Here is a 12,507-nt window from a genome sequence, read left to right on the forward strand (position 1 = left end):
AAAACCGAGGCTCACAGAGACCAAGGGACTAGCGTGGTTATGTAGATCGTAAGTGTCAGAGACAGGATTTTAACCGAGGCAGTCTGACTTCAGAGCCTGGACTCTTTCCCATTATGTTATGTTGCCTCTAATATGAACTGAACACCAATTTTATGATAAGTACAGTATAAGAGGCTGGGTAGATACAGTTACTTGTATCTTCAGAGTTGTCACAATTTAATGTGAGAAGTATGTTAGAGAAATACAAACCTTATAGGAATAAACAACTTTGCAGGTGAGTGGATAATTTCTTAAGGTGCCAGAAGGGCTGGAACTGCTGTCATCAAAAACATCCATGTTGTCTTCAAACTCTTCTCCTTCTTCTCTTTCGGTATCTGCATTAAGCTAGGAAAAATCAGAAGCCATTGGCTAGCTTGCTTACTTCAAGAAAATGGATGAAAGCAGGAAAAACACTTAAAACCTGATTGTTTCAAAATGTTAATTTACTTATTCAACTGCACAAAGAAAAGTATCTGTTCTGTTCTCACTTGCATTTTTCATGTTATGAAAGGACAGAGTTTTTTTTTTTCTTTTTAAAACCAAGAGTCGGGCTTCCCTGGTGGCGCAGCGGTTGAGAGTCCGCCTGCTAAGGCAGGGGACACGGGTTTGTGCCCCGGACAGGGAAGATCCCACATGCCGCGGAGCGGCTAGGCCCGTGAGCCATGGCCGCTGAGCCTGCGGGTCTGGAGCCTGTGATCCGCAACAAGAGGCTGCGATAGTGAGAGGCCCGCGCATTGCTATGAAGAGTGGCCCCCGCTTGCTGCAACTAGAGAAAGCCCTCGCACAGAAACGAAGACCCAACACAGCCAAAAAATAAACAAAAATGGACAAAGGACTTGAAAAGACATTTCTTCAAAGAAGATATACAAGTGGCCAACAAGCATATGAAAAGATGCTCAACATCACTAATCATTAGGGAAATGCAAATCAAAACCACAATGAGATACCACTTCACACCCATTAGGATGGCTATTATAAAAAAACGAGGAATTAAGTGTTGGTAAGGATGTGGAGAAACTGTAACACTCGTGCATGGCTGGTAGGAACGTAAAATGTGTAGCTGCTTTGGAAAATGGTATGATGGTTCCTCAAAAAGTTTAACACAGAATTACCATATAATCCAGCAATTTCACTTCTATTCTTTCAATTCTTTTCAATTTTAATTTCTATTCTATTCTTTCAATCCTTCCTCCCCAAAGAGTCTGAAAGCAGGAACATGAACAGATATTTGATTACCAATCTTCATAGCAGCATTATTCAGAATAGCCAAAAGGTAGAAGCAACCCAAGCATCCACTGAGATGAGGGGATGAACAAAATGTGGTATATGACAACAGAATATTATTCAGCCTTAATAAGGAAGGACATTCTGACACATGCTACAACAGATGAACCCTAAGGACATTAATATTAAGTGAAATAAGCCAGTCACAAAAAAGATAAATACTGTATGACTCTACTTATATGAAGTACCTGAAGTAGTCAAATTTATAGAGACATAAAGTAGAATGTTGGTTGTCATGGATTTAGGGGTTGGAGGACAGGGGAGTTATTTTTTAATTTTTTATTTATATTTATTTATGGCTGTGTTGGGTCTTTGTTGCACAGGGGCTTTCTCTAGTCGCGGCAAATGGGGGCTACTCTTCGTTGCAGTGTGCGGGCTTCTCAGTGCTGTGGCTTCTCTTGTTATGGAGCACGGGCTCTAGGCGCACAGGCTTCAGTAGTTGTGGCACGTGGGCTCAGTAGTTGTGGCTCATGGGCTTTAGAGCGCAGGCTCAGTGGTTGTGGTGCACAGGCTTAGTTGCTCCGCGGCATGTGGGATCTTCCTGGACCAGGGCTTGAACCCATGACCCCTGCATTGGCAGGCGGATTCTCAACCACCGTGCCACCAGGGAAGCCCCAGGCGAGTTATTGTTTAATTGGTATAGAGCTTCACTTTTGCAAGATGAAAAGAGTTCTGGAGATGGATGATAGTTATGGTTGCACAAAAATGTGAATGTACTTAATGCCACTGAACTTTATATTTAAAAATGGTTTAAATGGTAAAGTTTATGTTATGTATATTTTGCCACAGAAAAGGGCACAGTTCCTTTTGAAATGTAGCACAAGGAAAATAATTTAACCCAGTTTCAATGTATATTACCCATCATAGCTAAAAGGCATATATTAATTAAAATCGAATTGAGTGTAAAAAATGTATTTGAGTATTGTCCATTATATTAAAATACAAATAATATTTATATGAGCATAAATGTCTAACAGAGGTAGGCAAAGTAAGAAGAATAAAGACTGGAGAATAGAGGAGATTGGCTTGTTTTTTTATATACCTCTGAACTATAAACTATTAGAATAGGCATGTTTTACTTTTTATTTTTTTAAAATAAATGTATTTATTTATTTATTTTTGACTGTGTTGGGTCTTCAATGCTGTGTGCTGGCTTTCTTTTAGTTGAAGCGAGCGGGGGCTACTCTTCATTGCGGTGCGCAGGCCTCTCATTAAGGTGGCTTCTCTTGTGGCGGAGCATGGGCTCTAGGTGCGTGGGCTTCAGTAGTTGTAGTACATGGGCTCAGTAGTTGTGGCTCACGGGCTCTAGAGCGCAGGCTCGGTATTTGTGGCGCACGGGCTTAGTTGCTCTGAGGCATGTGGAATCTTCCTGGACCAGGGATCGAACCTGTGTCCTCTGCACTGGCAGGGGAATTCTTAACCACTGCACCACCAGGGAAGCCCCTGTTTTACTTTTTAGATTAAAAATCCAATAAAGAAGAAACAGAATAGGCTCAAAGGTTTCTTGGTTTCTAGCTACACATAAACACTTATTTGGCTACTTTTCCCTATGTTTAAACATGCAAAGGCACTAATGCTTACACATTAAGGATATAAGGAATGGAGAGTCAGAACTGGGCCTTACAGTAGAACAATTAATTAGAATACCAAATACCTACTATATGCTGAACACTAAACTAGGCTCTTAGATATGAAATGAAGGATGCTGTCTGCATTGCAGGAGTTCACAACCTAGAGTGGGAAATGAGCACAACCAAATGCTAAATGCACAGAGGGCCCTGTGAATATGGAAAGGGTGAATTGAGAAGAAGGTCAGAGATTTCCTGAGATTCAATGAGTCAAAAAGTATAAGTTGCCTATAATGTCAAGTTCTACTCTTTATTGAGTTAATGTGATTTCTCTTGTGTAATTATCACTGACATTTTAAAAGACTCTCTTCACCTGCTATTTACCTAATAAAATTCTAAAGAACTGGGGGAAGGAGAGGGTTCCTGAAGAATAAATAGTACATACTTCTTGTCACATTTATTGCCTCCATTTCAAAGCCCCTGTAGTAGTCTCATTTATAACTATTACTGAAAATTCTCCACAGCTGAGTGCCTCACATGCCTTATCTTACAAATATTCATGTATGGTCAGTCAGATCAATGACAAAATAGACTCAAATCTTGACCTTTCAAATTATCTCAGGCTTATGATTCTATTATTTTCCAATAGGGTGTCATATAAAAGATGAGGTTCACATGCAGGAAACTGCCGTAAAACTAACTTAAACATATTTATATATACTTGGAAGACATTGCCTTTATATTCTAGTAAAGGTTATAGACATTACAAAAAAACAAAACAAAACAAAATACTCATACATCTATAAAAACTAAAATTAAAGCCAATGTGGGTAGAACATGTTTCCAAAAATATAGCATAAGGAATGTTAATATGTACTGTGCTTTGGCACTGGGAATCAATCCAATACACTTCATTTTGGCAACGTTGTTTGATACTAAACGTTCCTTTCTTTCTCCTTCATTTTGAGTTCATTTTTTGATTCTCATGGAAGGGACTGAAAGGTTGCAGTGACAGCAATAGGGGTCACTGCCACATGCTTTTGCATTGCTCTAGCAGCTTTCCAAAGTATGTCATCTCAGGACAATTTCTTCCTTTTTCCTCTTCCACCCTCTGTAACTTAGCTGTTGCAATGCCTTCTTGACCCAGCATTTCTAAAATCACATTCTTCCTGTTTCTTAACAACTGCTCACATCCCTTTTCCTTCCTGTCATCTGACAGAATTTTAATCAAAACTATTCTTTCTAGCTGTATTAATATTTTCCCTTTCTTAGATGTTATAAAATGCTTACTCTTATTGCAAGGGCAGAAAAGAACTTTTCCAAGTTGGTTTTAGTAGCTGACCTCCTGTATTCAGCAAAATTATCTCTGAAGGGCTTCATCAGCTTTATGGTCCGTGGATCTGACAGACTTGGGTTTGAATGCTGACTATGCCATTTACTTGCTATATGACCTTGGGCAAATTATTTGACTTCTCAACTTCAATGACCTCATCTCTATAATGAAAATAATTACTTCTTAACAAGGTTATCATAAGGATTAAGTGAGGCAATACTTAAACCCTTAACACATGCTTGGTACATAGGAGGTACTTAATACATCATTATTGTTTTTATGAGAAAAGGAGAATATAGATTAAAAAAATCTGGTGACATCCAGCACAGAGGAAGGTAGCTCCCTATAACTGGCCAGGAGAGCCTCTGAATTCCATCTAGACAGAAAAGTCAGCACAGTGAACATCATTCCAGACACAACACAAGTATATTATAAAAAATGATGTTGAAAATATCAGCAAAATGGATTTCTGTTTCCAGGCAAGATGGAATAATATTAGAGACCAGATTTAAACTCCTTCCAGAAACAACTAAAAAACTGTTCAAAATATATGAAAGAACAGTTTTCAAGACACTGGACATCATGTGATGAAAGTTAGTGATCCTTGGTGGATGGGAAACAATTTCCCCAACTTACTGTATGAAAAAAGTTTCCAAGCTGAGATATAGCAGGAGGGAACCCAAGAAAAGGATGGTGGTCTCCCTGAATTGAGGATATGGAACTGGGAATTCAGGAAGGTCAAAGTGGCTAGAGTTTGCTGGGTAGAGTAATGAAGAAATACATAGAGAGAACTCTGGAAATCTGCAGAGGTCTCCCTCAAGTCTTCAGCTAAGTACTGATCAGCACATATATGTCAAGAACTACCTGAAGCCAGCAATAGAACCACCCAAAGGATTAGAGGGAACAATCCTCAGCATTCACATAGGTCTGGGAATATTTCCTATTCCCTCTTAACAGAGCAGAAAACCTCATAAGGCACAGGGCATCATGTAGGGAACTGAGAATATCAGTAAGGATACAGAAGACTTGAACAACACTATAAACCCACTTGACTTAATTGACATTTATAGAACATAACAGCTAACACCAGCAGATTATATATTCTTTTCAAGTACACATGGAACATTTACCAAGATATACCATATAATGGGCCACAAAACAAGTCTCAATAAATTTAACATGATTCAAGTATGTTATCTGACCACAATGGAAATAAATTATGTCATTAATAGAAAGGTATCTGTAAAATTCCCGAATATTTGGAAATTCAATAATACTTCTAAACAACCCATGAAACAAAGAAGAAATTAAAAGGCCAATTAGAAAATATTTAAAACTGAATGAAAATAATAACACAGTGTATCTGAATTTGTGTGGTATCTGAATTTGTGTGGTGGCGCTTAAGCAACATGTAGAGTGAAATGTTTGTACCAAATACCTATATTGGAAAAGAAGGAAAGTCTCACATCAGTGACCTTAGCTTCCATCTTAAAGAATTAGGAAAGAGCAGGTTAAATCCAAATTAATCAGAAGAAAGGAAATAATAAAAACCAGAGCAGAAATCAATAAAATAAAAAACGGAAAAACAACAGGTAAAAAAGTCAATGAAATCAAAAGCTGTTTTTCTTTTTGTGAAGATACATCAAATTGATAAACCTCTAGTAGGATGATCAGGGATAAAAAAGAGGAGACACAAATAAACAATATCAGGAATAAGAGAAGTGATGTCACTACAGATTCTCCAGACAATCAAAGAATAATAAAAAATATTATGAGCAACTTTATGCCAATAAATTTGGCAGCTTAAATGGAACTGACAAATTCTTTGAAAGATACCTATGATCAAAGTCCATTCAAGAAGAATAAGTTGAATAACCCTATCTCTATTAAAGAAATTGCATTTGTTGTTTAAAAAACTCCCACAGGGGGCTTCCCTGCTGGCGCAGTGGTTGAGAGTCCGCCTGCTGATGCAGGGGACACAGGTTCGTGCCCCGGTCCGGGAGGATCCCACATGCCGTGGAGCGGCTGGGCCCGTGAGCCATGGCCGCTGAGCCTACGCGTCCGGAGCCTGTGCTCCGCAACAGGAGAGGCCACAACAGTGAGAGGCCTGCGTACCGCAAAAAAAATAAATAAATAAATAAAATTTCTGCTCTTTGAAAGGCATTGTTAAGAAAATGAGAAGACAAGCCACAGACTGGGAGAAAATTATGTAAATCATCTATCTGATAAAGGATTTGTATCCAGAATATAAAAAGAACTCTCAAAATGCAATAAAAAGAAAACAAACAACCTAATAAAATATGGTTGAAAGATCTGAACAGACACTTCACTGAAGAAGATATACAGATGGCAAATAAGCATAAAAGAAGATGCTCAACATTATTAGTGAAATGCAAACTAAAACTACAATGATACACTACTGCACACCTATTAGAATATCTAAAATTAAATAGATTGACCATACTAAGTATTGGCAAGGTAGTGGAACAATTGGAACACTAGTACTCTATTGGAGGGAATGTAAAATGGTACAACCACTTTGGAAAACAGCCTGACAGTTCTTAAAATGTTAAACATATAGCCACTGTATGACCCAAACAAACATACATTCATAGCAGTTTTATTTGTAATAGCCCCAGACAACTCAAATGCCCATCATCAGGGTGAATGGATAAACAAATTGTGGTATATTCATACAACAGAATACTACTCAGCAATTAAAAGAAATGAACTATTGATACATGCAACAACATGGATGATACTCAAAGTAATCATGCTGAGTGAAAGAAGTCAGACAAAACAAATTGTACACTTTTAAATATGTGTAATCTATTTTATGTCAATTATACCTCAGTGAAACTGTTAAAAATATCAGTAAAGCTTGGGAATTTTAATGACAACTGGCCACACAGTATTTGAAGATGCTATAAGACCATTAATTATATAAAAATAGGGCAGTCAGTGATTCACCAGATGCTTAAAAGAAAAAAAGGAAAAAAATGCATAGCAATTGAAATGAATCATGATAAAGGTTAGAGGAATAAAGGGTCATCCACAGAGTAAGAAAGTATAGTAAAGAGCAGTGCTTTAGAGGCAGGGATATCTGGGGTCTAATCCCAGCTCTCTCCACTTACTAGCTGTATACTGTTGGGTGAGACAGTTAATTCTTCTAAATCTACCTTCTCATCTATAAATACATTCAGGATGGTTGTGATCATTAACTGAAATAATGTATGAATGTGCCTGACATGGAACCTAGTACAGAACAGATGCTTTACCAATGTGAATTCCCTCCTTTTGGTAGTATTTTAAGCTTAGTTGGTAGAACTGGAGTAGACAACTTATCTTGAGGTTCAGACTAATATTTTTGAACATGTAATATATGTAAGGATCTGTGTCAGGTAGTTTACTTGTTATTATGGCTATGGAGAAAGTCAAAGAACATAACACAGCTAGAGACACTTCTCTTAGAAGTGAAATGCTCTACATTTTTTCAATGTCCTACTTTGGTCTTGGCTGTCAGTAAGTGAGAGTGGTTCCCTCAATCTGTGGACACCATTTCAACAGACATTATAGGTAATTTCCAGCACCTAGCAAAGGGTCTCATGAGCAGTGCAGGCTCAATACATGCTTACTGAATGGAATTAAACTGATGTTACTGGGAATTTGAAATGTTAGTTTCATTAAAAGTGTGGACATTTTGAGTATGGAGTTTAGTCCAATAAAAAGACGACTGCCCATTTGGAAATACAGTAAATATAAAAGCAATTGAAGATTGTTGCAGGTGTGTTCCATTATTTTCTAGTTTACATTTATTTCATTACAAAAATCCATTGTTTCTTTCTTTGGGATTTAGCTCAAGCCAACGAACAGATTTTTGTATTACAAAAACAAAGCCTGCTGGATGCAAGGACTATAAGGCATTATTGAGGCAGATGGGAACCAAACTAGCATCCTAAAGGTTTAAAATCTTTATTCTTGTCTTTCAAACACATATTCAACATGGTCTTCATAATGAGTAGAGTTAGAACTTCTTTCTTTTATTTTTTTTCAAATGATTTTTTAAAAAATATTTATTTATTTAATTATTTGGCTGCACTGGGTCTTAGTTGAGGCACACGGGATCTTCGACCTTTGTTGCGGCATGCAGGTTCTTTAGTTGCGGCATGCAAACTCTTAGTCGCGGTCTGCGAACTCTTACCTGTGGCATGTATGTGGGATCTAGTTCCCTGACCAGGGATCAAACATGGGCCCCCTGCACTGGGAGCACAGAGCCTTAGCCACTGGACCACCAAGGAAGTCCCCTAGAATTTACTTCTATGCAACTCTGCAAAATGCTCATATACTTAGGGAGGCTACACAACAGAGTAATTGTCCGGATGCCTTGGCATGGTAGTTGGGGGAAGTGGCTGAAGACAAGGAAGTTATGTAAACACTGTCAGCTATAGTTTGAGAATCTAAGGAGGAAAAAAAGAGCAGAAAGAACAAAAATAAACCAACCTCAAACTAAAAATCTCTGACTCAGTAGTTCTACTTCTAAGAACATATCTTACAGAAAAAATCCCTAACGTGAAAAAAAATGCATACAAATGTTTTTTTTGTTGGTTTTTTTGTGTTTTTTTTGCAGTACGTGGGCCTCTGACTTGTGGCCTCTCCCGTTGCGGAGCACAGGCTCCGGATGCGCAGGCTCAGCGGCCATGGCTCACGGGCCTAGCCGCTCCGCGGCATGTGGGATCTTCCCAGACCGGGGCATGGACCCGTGTCCCCTGCATCGGCAGGCAGACTCTCAACCACTGCGCCACCAGGGAAGCCCCCATACAAATGTTTTAAAGAGTATTATTTAGAATATGTGGAGGCAATCTAAATATTAAACCTAAAGAGAACAGTTAAGTGAACACATTCCTGATGGAATACTATAGGCATGAAAAGGATGATTATGAAGATCAACCATCAGTATGGAATGTTAAATAAAAATATACAAAATTAACTTTATTATGATAAATATGTTCAAAAAGGAATAGTAGAAAGAGGAAGGAATTCAATCAAGTTGCTAACAGTGGTGTTATAAGGATGGAGCTTTTGTCATTTTTTCTCTACTGTACTTCCTAATTTTTTATTATCTAGTTATATAACTCTTTCTACTCTACAATTAACATAATTTCAAAATTAGGTTGTAAACTGGGTATGGGTTTTTGAGTAAGAGAAGGCAAGAAAATAAGAGAAGGAAAGGCCCAGAGACCAACCTGGGTGTGGGGGCAACGTCCGTTATGCAGTGGAGGGGTCACCCCCACACCCCAAATCTCAGTAGGGGCAGGTCAGAGTTGCACAGCATGAAGGGTCACCCCCAAATCTCAGGTTCAGGGTCAGTGCAGGGCCTGTTTTCATCAGTGGGAGAAAGAAGGGGTCCTCCACTGACAGAACCGGTTAGAGGCCCGGCAAGAAGAAATGATTTCAAAACCAAAACTTAAAAAAAAAACAACCAAAAAACGTTAGAAGACGGATAGGAACAGCCGGAGGTGAAGGAACGAGGGCAAGTTCTTCAGCCAGAAGCCCCACGAGATTCTGTTGAATGAAAAACCATGTTGATCGCAAAGCAACTAACTCAGGTTCACGTAAACCAGCTCCCAAACTTGTTTTGAACTTGCACTCACCCACATTTGCTGTACAATTAAAACAGCCCTATCAGTATTCCTATTCCGAGAATATGGAGATGAAGAAAAAACAAGAAATTCTGGTAGAGGTTGCATTATTTAAAATACTGACTTACAAAACTGCACTTGGCTTTTCAAGTCCTGGTGCTCTAAATGCAAGGGTTGATTCTCTCAAGTTCCTCACCCTGTGCCCCCCCAAAATACACTTCTAAGACTGGCAAAAAAAAAAAGAAAATAAGAGAAGGGAGGGATGAGTGACAGAAGGGGTGACTGGGTCACTAGCAGCAAACCAATCATAGGAAGCTGTATGTAGACTCTGGTTAACCATCAACTGAATAATTATATCAGTAGAATGCTCTCCGTTTAAAAAAAATTGCTATATTCTGTGTTTTTTTCTTCCCAATCCTATATTCTGTACCACAGCATAATACAGAAGGCAAAGAGTTAATACTCGAGTAAATATAGTTCTATCCTTATTCTATAAGGTAAACAGACTCTATATTTTAAAAACACTTATCTTCTATAGGGTACTTTACACTAGTAGTGTCTAACAGTACTATTAACCATGTTTTCCAGATGGAAGGGAATTCTAAACCTGATGACTAATGCTTTTGTTGGCATCTATAATATAAGAAATAATTTGGCCCTCAGAATGTGTATTTATGCTCCCTGCCCCTCGCCAGCCAGCTGTCAGTATGAAGAGATACAAATCCCTCTAAATTATTTCAGGGCTGTCCTTTAAAATCAGGTTAAATAAATATTGGGATTTCATTAAACTATTTTATGCCTACACTTTTCCTTTATTTATATTGTTATATCCCTCAGCCGAAAGTGGGAAGACACAGGCTCCGTAAGAGTGACTAGAGGGAAGAAAGAGTGGAATGGGATTGCAAAATGCTCCTTTCACGGAGGATGACATGTCTCTAGATGAGCTGCTGTTTTGGGAGAGTTGTCAAAAATACCCAATTTATTCAACACTTACAACCAGACTGTACTACTCACTGCCAGACACTATACTAGGGACATCTCCTTCACTTCCTTCCTTCATATTCAGAAGCTTTTCTTTATCTCCTGTTAAAATTCTTCAAGGACTATCTTTAATGACATCTCCTTCATGAGGCAAACTTCTCTCCTCTTTTTCTAGCTGGTATAGGCAAACCTTGGAGTATTATGGGTTTGGTTCCAGACCACCGCAGTAAAGAGATTATCACAAGTGAGTCAAACTAATTTTTTGGTTTCCCAGTGCACATAAAAGTTATGTTTACACTATACTGTAGTTATTAAGCATGCAATACCATTATGTCTAAAAAAATTTACATACCTTAAGAAATACTTTATTGCCAAAAAATGCTAACCATCATCTGAGTCTTCAGCAAGTCGTAATCTTTTTGCTGGTGGAGGGTCTTGCCTCGATGTTGATGGATGCTGACCGATCAGGGTGGTGGTTGCTGAGCGCTGGGATGGCCGTGGCAGTTTCTTAAAATAAGACAGCACTGAAGTTTGCTGCATTCATTGACTCTTCCTCTCATGAATGATTTCTCTGTAGCATGCAGTGCTATTTCGTAGCATTTCACCCACAGTAGAACTTCTTTCAAAACTGGAGGCAAACCTCTCAAACCCTGATTTATCAACTAAGTTCATGCAATAGTCTAAATCTTTTGTTGTCATATCAACAATCTACAACATCTTCACCAGGAATAGATTCCATCTCAAGAAACCACTTTTTAAAAAAAATTTAATTTAATTAATTTTATTTTTTTGGCTGCGTTGGGTCTTTATTGCTGCGCATGGGCTTTCTCTAGTTGTGGCGAGCAGGGGCTACTCTTCGTTGCGGTGTATGGGCTTCTCATTGCAGTGGCTTCTCTTGTTGCGGAGCAGGGGCTCTAGACACACGGGCTCCAGTAGCTGCAGCACGCAGGCTCAGTGGTTGCGGCATGTGGGCTCTAGGGTGCACGGGCTCAGTAGTTGTGGTGCACAGGCTTATATGCTCCACGGTATGTGGGACCTTCCTGGACCAGGGTTGAAACCTGTGTCCCCTGCACTGGCAGGTGGATTCTTAACCACTGTGCCACCAGGGAAGTCCCAAGAAACCACTTTTTTTGCTCATCCGTAAGAAGCAACTCTTTATCCATTGAAGTTTTATCATGAGATTGCAGCAATTCAGTCACATCTTCAGGCTCCACTTCTAATTTTAGTTCTCTTGCTATTCCCACCACATCTGCAGTTACTTCCTCCACTGAATTCCTGAATCCCTCAAAGTCATCCATGAGGGTTGGAATCAACCTCTTCCAAAGTCCTGTTCATACTGAAATTTTGACCTCTTCCCATGAATCATGAATGTTCTAAATAGCATCTAGAACGGTGAATCCTTTCCAAAAGGTTTTCAGTTTACTTTGCCTAGATCCATCAAAGGAATCACTATCTATGGCAACTATAGACTTATGAAATGTATATCTTAAATCATAAGATTTGAACATCAAAATTACTCCTTGATCCATGGGCTACAGAAGGGATATTGTGTTAGCAGGCATGAAAACAACGTAAGTCTCACTGTACATCTCCATCAGAGCTCTTGGGTGACCAGGTGCATTGTCAATGAGCAGTCATATTTTGAAAGCAATCTTTTTTTCTG

General features: G+C 38.8%; 1 protein-coding gene across 2 annotated transcripts in view; it reads right to left on the reverse strand.

Annotated features, from left to right (window-relative positions):
- The window catches only part of FCHSD2 (FCH and double SH3 domains 2), a 293,011-nt gene that overhangs the window by 11,832 nt on the left and 268,672 nt on the right, over positions 1-12,507 (reverse strand). For both annotated transcript variants that reach the window (XM_060159945.1, XM_060159944.1), the window contains one exon: positions 250-384. In XM_060159945.1, coding sequence (XP_060015928.1) covers positions 250-384 — 135 coding nt within the window. The remainder of the gene's footprint in view (positions 1-249; positions 385-12,507) is intronic.

Source organism: Lagenorhynchus albirostris, chromosome 9, assembly GCF_949774975.1.
Source record: "Lagenorhynchus albirostris chromosome 9, mLagAlb1.1, whole genome shotgun sequence".
NCBI classification, from domain to species: Eukaryota; Metazoa; Chordata; class Mammalia; order Artiodactyla; family Delphinidae; genus Lagenorhynchus; species Lagenorhynchus albirostris.